Raw genomic sequence first — 12,959 nt, forward strand, 5'->3', positions numbered from 1 at the left:
TTATTCACTTCCTTCCAACTAACATGGAACGTCTACAAGTCCAAGCAATAGACATATTTATCTTTGCAGAGATCTAACCCTACACCATGATTGAAATGAGATTTATTTGGATAAATATAGTTAATACCTCTGGGAAGATTTATGCTCTTGCTAACATGGTGAATTCCCTCTTTGTGTTTATTCTATTTTTTGCTTTGGAGCTATGTCAAATGAATCATTTGGAAGAAACTGATGGCATAAGACTAATTAGGCAAAAATAAAATTACCAACTACTCTTAGAACTAAACTTGAGGCTGAGGAAACTTCTGTCTTAAAGTTTGTTTTTCACATACTCAGCCTTCTACAATCTTCTCCTGTTTGTCTAAAGAACTTTCTAAATAAGCCCAACGGGATCCTCCTGGAAGTCCTAAGAGCATGGAAAAGAAATGCAATTTTCTATATTTGAAATTCTGGGCAAGCTTAAAAGGTACAAGTAAAATCACTGATTAGTCACTTTTCCTTCTGTTCCATAAAGCACACTTGCCAAATTTAGCTGTCTGGGATGTTTTCCTAGTACATAGCTTGTTGGCGGCACCTTACACCATCTCGGGGCAGTTGGCTTCCTGCCAGGGATCAGACTCCTTCAGTTGTTGAGTAACATGGGGACTAGATTATCAGAAGCAGTTAAAATTTGGCTTAGACCAAGGCCAACTTGTGTCTAAGTGATTCTTCATAAATCTAAAATATGATCCAATATATCCACCCAGTGACTGTCACTGGCCACTATCGTGGAACTAAAGTCCCTTTGAAGGAACTCATGGTCAACACACCCAAAGGTGCTCCACTGTCTAGAGCTCAGAGGAATCTGAGAAGGCTGCCTGCGTTCACACAAGAGATACTCACCAGTAGCTAGTAAACAATATTCTTCCCTCTTACTTTTAAAGGGAAAATTATTCAGTTAGGTGAGCTTATCAGGAATGCTGCCGGCAACTTAGGTTTCATTTAAAAGCCTAAGTTTGTGATGCTGTCAAGTTGGTAGACATCTAGTCAGAAAGCTTTTTGAAAGGGCTCTGTTACTACCATATTGGCCTGAATTGCAGGGTTGTGTGTGTGTGTGTCTATTCTTGCAGCTTCAAACATTTTTTTTTCCTCTTCTGGGATCTCTGAATTCACTTGTCAGTTGGTTTATATTTACAAGCTAGAGTTACGTTTTGTCAAAATGTAATAACCCCTACCATCTCCACCAGGAAAGCAGGGTGAAAATCCAGGAGGTGTCACTCCTGTGGTAGGCAATGGACACGGCATGTTTGGGAACACGGTTACAGTGTAAATGAGGCTGCGGAGCTGCAAGGTGACGGCCCTGAGAGACTCTCTACCACTACTACCACCACCGCCACCACCATCACCCATCACAATGTATGTAGCTCTCTCTATTATATGCACTTTGGTTGTATTATTCAATTAATATTCAGAAAGCTCGGAAAGCTTCGGTAATATTCCCACTTTAAAGATAAGGAAACCAAAGGTCAGATATGCAAGCTGCCCCACGTTACAAAGCAGGGGCTTCAGGATGGAAATCCAAGTCTGACTAACTCCAAAGCCCATTCTCTTATTATGTCACACTGCCTCTTTATAGATGGTCTTGCTGACACCTTTAAAAAACCCTCCTCCTGCTGCTTTGCCAGGAATGAAGCAGTCAGAGCTTTTTTCTCTCCTAGGAAAGGCTTATCTCTTTCTGGAATTTAGTTCATTTAAGTTTTTCTACCATATTCTGCTTTTGGGATAATTTTTTAAATCTATGACTTTATAGTTTATCCAGCTCATTCTCATTATTGGGAGTAGAGGCAACAGTCTCTTGTGACGTTTTTCATCCTAATTGGAAGACTTTTTCTCACTTCTTTTGGTAACTCCCTCTTGTGGACCTCATTTTTTTAGAATTAATTTATTTGGTTGCACCGGGTCTTAGTTGCAGCAGGCAGGCTCCTTAGTTGCGGCTCGTGGGCTTCTTAGCTGTGGCATGTGAACTCTTAGCTGCGGTATGCATGTGGGATCTAGTTCCCTGACCAGGGATCAAACCCAGGCCCCTGAATTGGGAGCGCAGAGTCTTAGCTGCTGCGCCACCAGGGAAGTCCCATGTACCTCATGTTTTATATTTAAGTCTTCCTCCCATGGCTTTCCTTGAGACACAAGTTAAGCCTAGTAAAAAGCTCTCAGAAATCTCATCCATGCTGTCCCTTGTACACAGACATTTACTGAGATTTTTAAAAAGTCCCAGAAACTATCTTCATAAAAACAAAGCATGGTAGATACTATATTTGGGGTTGCAAAAATCCTACCAAAAACTGAATAGCAACATATATGCTTATTAATCTGCAGTGTAGAATTTAGAATTTTGCAGATGGCAAGCAAGTATCTAGGGAGGAAGGGCCATATATATACAATACCCATAATACATAAAGGACGTAACCAGGGTCCATTCATCTGTATTCAGACATATAAGATTTTGTTTCCTTGCTCCTATCAAGCCTGATCCCAGGAAAGACTTAAGGCAGAGTCAGGTTTTCTTACTCTCATCTTACACATGAGGCCTCTGAGATCAGAGAGGCACAACGACCACACCGAGTCACATAGTCTGCAAGGAGTGAAGGGGGAACCTAGGCTCCAGCTGCCTGGCACTGCACCCATTCAAATACTTGTTCGTTTCAATTGCAAGAACTGATCAAATGTGCCATAATATAAAAGGGTGATGTTTTTAAAAACTTTTTACTTGAAAATAATTTCAAAATTACAGAATAGTTCAAGGGACACCCATACATCCTTTACCCAGGTTCACCCATTGCTAACATTTTGTTCCATTTGCTTTGTAATCTGCTATCTATCTATCCATCCATCCACCCATCCATCCACATAATATTATTTTCTGAACCACTGAGAAGATATTGTAGAATTACAGCCCTTTCCCTCCGAACACTTCAGTTTGTACTAAAGGTAAGAATATTTCCCTGCGTACCACAGTACAGTTATCACGAGTACATTTTACAATGATACAACATTTTCTACCATCTATATCCCATTTTGTAAACTGACCTAAAAATACATTTCTGGCATTTTTCCCCTCCCATATAGGATCCAGCCTAGGATCAGTTATTGCACATACTAGTTGTCACGGCTCTTTAACATTGTTTAATCTGGAACATTTCCTCAGCCTTTGTCTTTTATGACATTGACATTTTTGAAGAATATAGTCCCCTTTTTCTTTCTTCCTAGAATGTTCTTCATTTTCAATTTGTCTGATGTTTCCTTGTGGTTAGATTCAGTTTGTGCACTTCCAGATGGGATACTGCAAAAGTGATGTTGTGTCTTTCTCAGGTTCTCACATCCAGAGGCACATGATATGTCCATCTGTCCCTCACTCATGACATTAATTTTGATCACATGGTCAAGTTATTGCCTGGTTTCTCCATTATATACTTATTATTTTCCCCTGCAACTAATAAGAATCTGTGGCGAAACACCTTAAGACCATAAAATAGCCTGCTCCTCCTCAAGGATTAATTTTTATAACTGTATTTTCACTGTGTTATAAAAAATGACCTCTACATAGTAAAATAAACCTAGGTTTCACTTATTATACCTGAATAAGTTCCAAGCCAATGTTAACATCTGTTTTTATTATAGTAGTCCATACACACTGTGTGTTTATTAAAAATCATTCATTAACTGTCTGCTATCTTGGGTAGGATACAGGCAATCTGATTTTTAAATCCAACTGGTATCAATGCCCTAATTTTGGTTCAATAAGAAGAAATCTCTTTAACTCATGCTACAGAAGGGGTTTAGAAATTAAATTAAGGTATACAACTACAAGAGCATTCTATTAAAAAAAAGAAAGAAAGAAACTTATAAAAGAACCTACTTCTATTTATTCAAATTATATACGGATTCTGGTTATAATGATATTAGTTATTACCCAGCCTTTTCGAAGCAGTACAATTTTGAGGTGAACTTTAATTCAAGGTTTTAACCTGAATTAAACATAGTTAGCTTATATAAATTGTTCAAATGGCCAGGTGGCTTTAGTTTCTGAGTTTGGTAACAAGCAGAAAGAAGGCAATTTTTGGAAAGCAGGGCAAATTAAAACAAAAAAAAACTTTTCAGAAGTAGTTTTTAAATTTAAAAAAATGTTGTTGTTGTTGTTTCAGTTTTTGAAGATGCCTTCTGGGACTTCCCTGGCGGTCCAGTGGTTAAGACTCCGTGTTTCCACTGCAGGGGGCATGGGTTCGATCCCTGGTCAGGGAACTAGGATCTTGCATGCCACATGGTACGGCCAAAAATAAAATAAAGTAAAATAAAATAAAGATGCCTTCTTTCTCATTTTGCTACTGTGGTTTGCAATATCATATGAAAGCATGTTTCACAAACCCATCATCATGCTTGAATGGGTATGCCACTAATTCAATAATTCTTTCACAGAAATCAGGACACCAGGGGGTAGGCCAAAAGCTTACTCTCTTAAAAAGAATATCAACTTTGCTATAGCCCCTCTTTCCTCTTTTGAGCTCAGTTTCCCATCTATAACTTTGTCATACTTGCAATACAATAACATTCCAGGCTTTATGACAGAAGAGATATTTGTTTGTTTGTTTGTTTTTTATCAAAAGAATTCAGCAACCAATGCTTTAGTGTTTGGGGGTTTTTTTGTTTGGTTGGTGTTTTGGGGGAAAGCATTTGTAGCCACAGGCTCAAAGGAGGAAGAAAGGGAAAGGGATGAACTCTCTGCAAGGAAGGTCAAACACATAATTTACAAGTGAGGCAAGAGGAGCAGCTGTATCTGTTGGCCCATCAATACCAACAGCTGGAGAATTTACCAGCAATATGAAAACCACGTCCACCAGATGTCAAGCGATGCAACTGGAAGCCAAAATATCTTTGGGATTAAGGCAGAACTCTCCACTCTCTTTCCTCCCATATTTCATGTTAAATAGCAAGGTGTCTTCCACAGGCCACCAGCAGGGATAACAGGAACATTTCTGCAGACGGGACTTAACAACTTCACCGTCCCCACCAGACAGGTTTCAGACCAGCTCCATTACTGAAGTCCACCTCTTCCATGTTTTTTTTTGTGAAAAGCAATTTTAGCTCAGGTTCAACATGTCAAGGGTGAGAGAAACTTAACTGGCTGCAAGCTATTCTTGGGCAAGGATTCTTATGGCTTATCAGGCTTATTTTATATTTTGGAACCATTTTGCCATTGGGAAAAAAAGAATGTTTTGAAAATATTTAGAGAGCCACTTTTCCACTCTTTCTTTAAACCGGTGCTGTTCAATATGGTAGCCACTAGCCACATGTGGCTATTCACATTTAAGCAAAATTTTAAATTCTGTTCCTCGGGCATACTCACCACATTTCCAGTGCTCATTGCCACATGTGTCTAGTGGCTATATATCGGATGACACAATATAAATTATTTCCATCAACACAGAAAATTATTTTAGATAGTGTTGCTCTAAACCCATAAATCACCTTTCTATTCTTTTTTAATTTATTTTTTTATACAGCAGGTTCTTATTAGTCATCAATTTTATACACATCAGTGTATACATGTCAATCCCAATCTCCCAATTCATCACACTACCACCCTCAACCTCCATCACTTTCCCCCCTTGGTGTCCATACGTTTGTTCTCTACATTGGTGTCTCAACTTTTGCCCTGCAAACCGGTTCATCTGTACCATTTTCTAGGTTCCACATATATGCATTAATATAAGATATTTGTTTTTCTCTTTATGACTTACTTCACTCTGTATGACAGTCTATAGATGCATCCACATCTCTACAAATGACCCGATTTAATTCCTTTTTATGGCAGAGTAATAGTCCATGGTATATATATACCACATCTTCTTTATCCATTCGTCTGTCGATGGGCATTTGGGTTCCTTCCATGACCTGGCTACTACAAATACTGCTGCAGTGAACACTGGGATGCATGTGTCTTTTTGAATTATGGTTTTCTCTGGGTATATGCCCAGTAGTGGGATTGCTGGGCATATGGTAATTCTATTTTTAGTGCTTTAAGTAACCTCCATACTGTTCTCCATAGAAGCCGTATCAATTTACATTCCTACCAACTGTGCAAGAGGGTTCCCTTTTCTCCACACCCTCTCCAGCATTTCTTGTTTGTAGATTTTCTGATGATGCCCATTTTAACTGGTGTGAGGTGATACCTCATTGAAGTTTTGATTTGCATTTCTCTAATAATTAGTGATGTTGAGCAACTTTTCATGTGATTCTTGGCCATCTGTATGTCTTCTTTGGAGAAATGTCTATTTAGTTCTTCTGCCCATTTTTGGATTGGGTTGTTTGTTTTTTTAATATTGAGCTGCATGAGCTGTTTATATATCTTGGATAATAATCCTTTGTCCATTGATTCGTTTGCAAATATTTTCTCCCACTCTAAGGGTTGCCTTTTTGGCTTGTTTATGATTTCCTCTGCTGTGCAAAAGCTTTTAAGTTTCATTAGGTCCCATTTGTTTATTTTTGTTTTTATTTCCATTACTCTACGAGGTGGATCAAAAAATATCTTGCTGTGATGTATGTCAAAGAGTTTCTTCCTAGGTTTTCCTCTAAGACTTTTATAGTGTCCGGTCTTACATTTAGGTCTCTAAGCCATTTTCAGTTTATTTTTGTGTATGGTGTTAGGGAGTATTCTAACTTCATTCTTTTACATGTAGCTGTCCAGTTTTGCCAGCACCACTTATTGAAGAGACTGACTTTTCTCCACTGTATATCCTTGCCTCCTTTGTCATAGATTAGTTGACCATAGGTGCGTGGGTTTATCTCTGGGCTTTCCCTCTTGTTCCATTGATCTATATTTCTCTTTTAGTGCCAGTACCATATCATCTTGATTACTGTAGCTTTGTAGTATAGTCTGAAGTCAGGGAGTCTAATTCCTCCAGCTCCGTTTTTTTCCCTCAAGACTGCTTTGGCTAGTTAGGGTCTTTTGTGTCTCCATACAAATTTTAAGATTTCTTGTTCTAGCTCTTTAAAAAATGCAGTTGCTAATTTGGTAGGGATTGCTTTGAATCTGTAGATGGCTTTGGGTAGTAGAGTCATTTTCACAATATTGATTCTTCCTATCCAAGAACATGGTATAGCTCTCCATCTGTTTATGTCACTCTTAATTTATTTCATCAGTGTCATATAGTTTTCTGCATACAGGTCTTTTGTCTCCTTAGGTAGGTTTATTCCTAGGTATTTTATTCTTTTTCTTGCAATGGTAAATGGGAGTGTTTCCTTAAATTCTCTTTCAGATTTTTCATCATTAGTGTATAGGAATGAAAGAGATTTCTGTGCATTAATTTTGTATCTTGCAACTTTACCAAATTCATTGATTACCTCTAGTATTTTTCTGGTTGCATCTTTAGGATTCTCTATGTATAGTATCATGTCATCCGCAAACAGTGACAGTTTTACTTCTTCTTTTCCAATTTGTATTCCTTTATTTCTTTTTCTTCTGTGATTGCTGTGGCTAGGACTTCCAAATTTACGTTGAATAATAGTGGTGAGAGTGGACATCCTTGTCTTGTTCCTGATCTTAGAGGAAATGGTTTCAGTTTTTCATTCAGAATTATGTTTGCTGTGGGTTTGTCGTATATGGCCTTTGTTATGCTGAGGTAGGTTCCCTCTATGCCCAACTTCTGAAGAGTTTTTATCATAAATGGGTGTTGAATTTTGTCAAAAGCTTTTTCTGCATCTATTGAGATGATCATATGATTTTTATTCCTCAGTTTGTCAATATGGTGTATCACATTGATTTATTTGCATATATTGAAGAATCCTTGCATCCCTGGGTAAATCCCACTTGATCATGGTGTATGATCCTTTTAATGTGTTGTTGGATTTTGTTTGCTAGTATTTTGTTGAGGATTTTTCCATCTATATTCATCAGTGATATTGGTCTGTACATTTCCTTTTTTGTAGTATCTTTGTCTTGTTTTGGTATCAGGGTGATGGTGGCCTCATAGAATGAGTTTGGGAGTGTTCCTTCCTCTGCAATTTTTTGGAAGAGCTTCAGAAGGATGGGTGTTAGCTCTTCTCTAAATGTTTGATAGAATTCACATGTGAAGCCATCTGGTCCTGGACTTTTGTTTGTTGGAAGATTTTAAATCACAGTTTCAATTTCATTACTTGTGATTGGTCTGTTCATATCTTCTGTTTCTTCCTGGTTCAGTCTTGGCAGGTTATACCTTTCTAAGAATTTGTCCATTTCTTCCAGTTTGTCCATTTTATTGGCATAGAGTTGCTTGTAGTAGTCTCTTAGGATGCTTTGTATTTCTGCATTGTTTGTTGTACCTTCTCCTTCTTCATTTCTAATTTTATTGATTTGAGTCCTCTCCCACTTTTTCTTGATGAGTCTGGCTAATGGTTTATCAATTTTGTGTATCTTCTCAAAGCACCAGCTTTTAGCTTTTTTGATCTTTGCTATTGTTTTCTTTGTTTCATTTCATTTATTTCTGCTCTGATCATTATGATTTCTTCCCTTCTGCTAACTTTGGGGTTTTTTTATTCTTCTTTCTCTAGTTCCTTTAGGTGTAAGGTTAGATTGTTTATCTGAGATTTTTCCTGCTTCTTGAGGTAAGCTTGTATTGCTATAAACTTCCCTCTTAGAACTGCCTTTGCTGCACCCCATAGGTTCTGGATCATCGTGTTTTCATTGTCATTTGTCTCTAGGTGTTTTCTGATTTCCTCTTTGATTTCTTCAGTGATCTCTTGGTTATTTAGTAACGTATTGTTTAGCCTCCATGTGTTTGTGTTTTTTACATTTTTTCCGTGTAATTCATTTCTAATCTCATAACGTTGTGGTCAGAAAAGATGCTTGATATGATTTCAATTTTCTTAAATTTACTGAGGCTTGATTTGTGAGCTAAGATGTTGTCTATCCTGGAGAATGTTCTGCGGGCGCTTGAGAAGAAAGTGTAATGTGCTGTTTTGGGATGGAATGTCCTATAAATATCAATTAAATCTATATGGTCTATTGTGTCATTTAAAGGTTTTGTTTCCTTATTAATTTTCTGTTTGGATGATCTGCCCATTGGTGTTAGTGAGGTGTTAAAGTCCCCCACTATCATTGTGTTACTGTCGATTTCCTCTTTTATAGCTGTTAGCAGTTGCCTTATGTATTGAGGTGCTCCTATGTTGGGTGCATATATATTTATAGTTGTTATATCTTGTTTTTGGAATGATCCCTTGATCATTATGTAGTGTGCTTCCTTGTCTCTTGTAACATTCTTTATTTTAAAGTCTATTTTATCTGATATGAGTATTGCTGCACCAGCTTTCTTTTGACTTCCATTTGCATGGAATATCTTTTTCCATCCCCTCACTTTCAGTCTGTATGGGTCCCTAGGTCTGAAGTGTGTCTCTTGCAGACAGCATATATATGGGTCTTGTTTTTGTATCCATTCAGCAAGCCTGTGTCTTTTGGTTGGAGTATTTAATCCATTCACGTTTAAGGTAATTATTGATATGTATGTTCCTATGCCCATTTTCTTAATTGTTTTGGGTTTGTTTTTGCAGGTGCTTTTCTTCTCTGTGTTTCCCACTTAGAGAATTTCCTTTAGCATTTGTTGTAGAGCTGGTTTGGTGGTGCTGAATTCTCTTAGCTTTTGCTTGTCTGTAAAGCTTTTGATTTCTCCATTAAATCTGAATGAGATCCTTGCTGGTTAGAGTAATCTTGGTTGTACGTTCTTCCCTTTCATCATTTTAAATATGTCATGCCACTCCCTTCTGGCTTGTAGAGCTTCTGCTGAGAAATCAGCCGTTAACCTTATGGGAGTCCCCTTGTATGTTATTTGTCATTTTTCCCTTGCTGCCTTCAATAATTTTTGTCTTTAATTTTTGTCAATTTGATTACTACGTGTCTTGGCGTATTTCTCCTTGGGTTTATCCTGTATGGGACTCTCTGCACTTCCTGGACTTGGGTGGCTATTTCCTTTCCCATGTTAGGGAAGTTTTCGACTATAATCTCTCAAATATTTTCTTGGGTCCTTTCTCTCTCTCCTCTCCTTCTGGGACCCCTATAATGCAAATGTTTTTGCATTTAATGTTATCCCAGAGGTCTCTTAGGCTGTCTTCAGTTCTTTTCATTCTTTTTTCTTTATTCTGTTCCGTAGCAGGGAATTCCACCATTCTGTCTTCCAGGTCACTTATCTGTTCTTCTGCCTCAGTTATTCTGCTATTGATTCCTTCTAGTGTAGTTTTCATTTCAGTGATTGTATTGTTCATCTGTGTTTGTTTGTTCTTTAATTCTTCTAGATCTTTGTTAAACATTTCTTGCATCTTCTTGATCTTTGCCTCCATTGTTTTTCCGAAGTCCTGGATCATCTTCACTATCATTATTCTGCATTCTTTTTCTGGAAGGTTGCCTAGCTCCACCCTATTTAGTTTTTTTTCTGGGGTTTTACCTTGTTCCTTCATCTCGTACATAGCCCTCTGCCTTTTCATCTTGTCTATCTTTCTGTGAATGTGGTTTTTGTTCCACTGGCTGCAGGACTGTAGTTCTTCTTTCTTCTGCTGTCTGCCCTCTGGTGGATGAGGCTATCTAAGAGGACTGTGGAAGTTTACTGATGGGAGGGACTGGTGGTGGGTAGAGCTGGCTGTTGCTCTAAATCACCTTTTTTAAATGAGCCATTATAATTCTCTTCTCTATGTACTATGGAACAAAGCTCTCGTATGCTGTCCTCACAAAGCTCTGTGATGCTACTGGCTTGATGGGTAATATTCAGAGGCCAATGTGGATGGGTGTTATATGACCAATAAGCAAGAAGTTACCCTTTCTTACTTGTAGCCTTAATTTGTTAACGATCCCATCTCTATCAGACAGTGTACATCAGAAGTTTCCTTACTTGCATTTCCAAATGTGTAAAATAAATCATGTCCTTTGAAAGAGAGGCTTTACAGCTTTGTAATTGAGGTACTTTAATGCCAAGTAAACATCATATGCCCCAGCTGTTCCTAAAAATTTTATGAACAAGAAGAACATGAGGCCAGTATAAAATGAATCCACAAACTATGTTTCTGACTCCCAGGCTCACCCTTCTTGAGTGCAGGGAAGCCCAGCGACTCAAGGGGCACTGCATGGACATTCTCTGTGAATGTTGTGACTCACTGGGGGATGAGGGCCCAGGGTGCGTGGCACACGGGGCACAGACCTTTAACTCTGCCATGAGGACGCCGTGTCAGACCACACCGGAGCATGAGCCAGGTAGTCCTTGCAAGGACGCTGGGTATCTCTGCCCTCACACACGCAGAGTGTGGTCCAAGTGCTCAGCTAACTTTGCCTCATTCTCGTTTAGCTATTCCCATCCTCCTTGCAAAATCACCCAGCCCTGCCAGCCATGAGCAGCACACCCATTTTCTCTTCCCAATCCCCAGTTTCTTCTTTTCCAATTATTCACAGTGGATGAAGAAGAACAAGATTAAAAAAAATAAATAAAAGGTTTGTCCTAATCTCCCCTGCTCCATCATCAAAAGCAAGAAAGATCTGCTAGTTTTCTTTGGGACCGTTAACTGTTCTTTATCAGTTTCTCATAAAGATCACAGAGCTACCGCCAAGAGAGGCTGAAAAAATTCCACTGTGGCCACTTGGCCGGTTAGAGGTTCACACAGTGGCTGCAAGGTTTTCCAATTATGCACCCGTTTTCCCGCTTACCTTGGCCTTCCCATCCTGGGCTGACATATATCCAACACACATGCTCTCCGTTGTGTGGCTCCACAGAAATTCCACTGCCATGGAAGAGAACACAAATAGGCACATTCAGATCACAGATGGAAAATAAATCTCTGCTTTTTAATACAACAGTTAAAGATAGCTTTATATTTAACACACTCGGGCTCCCTACTTTCCATTCGCTCCTTCATAAATGTCAGGATGATTTAGTACTCAGAACCGTGTAATAGCATTTACTGTGAAATGAAAAATGTATTTCTTACTTGTCAAAACTTATGATTATTACATGTAAAATAAATGCTCTTCTGTTTGAAACTTGTAGCATTAAACAACACACATGCATGCACACACACTCATACATACAGTACACAATGATTTAGTAAATATAATATCCTATAACATAGTTTCCTTTAAAACACACACACACACAGACACACACACACACACACATCCCCCAGGGTCTAGGTTTTCAAATACCATTCTCCATGAAAAGGAACCAGGATTCCTTGGAGAAATGTTGATTCCAAGGCTGGGGCACAGAAAATATTAAATGAATCTGGACATCTTTTTGTGCCAGAAAATAAGGAAGTGCTCAAAGAATGAGGAAGACTTATCAAAAGGACCCAGGGTCAGCCTGCAGGGACTCACACTGGCCATATCTGAGTCAATCTAAGTATCAAAATAAATAATAACAGTAAAGAATTACCACCACTGAACAAAATTAAAACCAACGAGCCCATACTAATGCAAACACCTAAAGGAATAAATAAAATGGGGGAGAAGAGAAAGCAATTCCTTGTAGCAGAATGCCAACTAATAAATACAGAAGAAATAACAGACAGCCATCACACTTCCTAAAACTAGGAGAATCTGAAGAGGAACAGGCTATTTACATAATCTCAGTGTGATCTCTCCACAAAATTCTTATAAAGTATAAAGGGGCAAAGTATAAGTTCACTGTGGAGAAACCCATGGACTCCACTTTAATCCAATGATGGAAGCTAACATCACCAATTAAGGGACAAATCAACACAACGTGCCTCCTGAGACTCACTGCCACTTCTGTGGTGTTCTTGCCAAAAATGCAGAACCAGAATTGCATGAGGAAACACCACACAAATCTGATATAGGAACACTACTAAATAACTGGCTTGAACTCTTCAAAAAATGTCAAAGTCAAAAAATACAAAGAAAGTTGAGAAACTGTTCCCATTTAAAGGCATCCCAGGGACTTCCCTGGCAGTCCAGT

General features: G+C 38.5%; 1 protein-coding gene across 4 annotated transcripts in view; it reads right to left on the bottom strand.

Moving 5' to 3' along the window:
- Positions 1 to 12,959, bottom strand: part of TASP1 (taspase 1) — a 240,470-nt gene that overhangs the window by 20,991 nt on the left and 206,520 nt on the right. For 3 of the 4 annotated variants that reach the window (XM_082645896.1, XM_082645895.1, XR_014296136.1), the window contains one exon: positions 11,693 to 11,766. In XM_082645896.1, the coding sequence (XP_082502022.1) occupies positions 11,693 to 11,766 (74 nt within the window). Of the gene's footprint in view, positions 1 to 4,054; positions 4,286 to 11,692; positions 11,767 to 12,959 lie in introns of those variants that run through there. The other variant, XM_082645897.1, reaches the window with a different exon arrangement.

The sequence above is a fragment of the Mesoplodon mirus genome, assembly GCF_964341445.2.
Source record: "Mesoplodon mirus genome assembly, chromosome: 15".
Lineage (NCBI taxonomy): Eukaryota > Metazoa > Chordata > Mammalia > Artiodactyla > Ziphiidae > Mesoplodon > Mesoplodon mirus.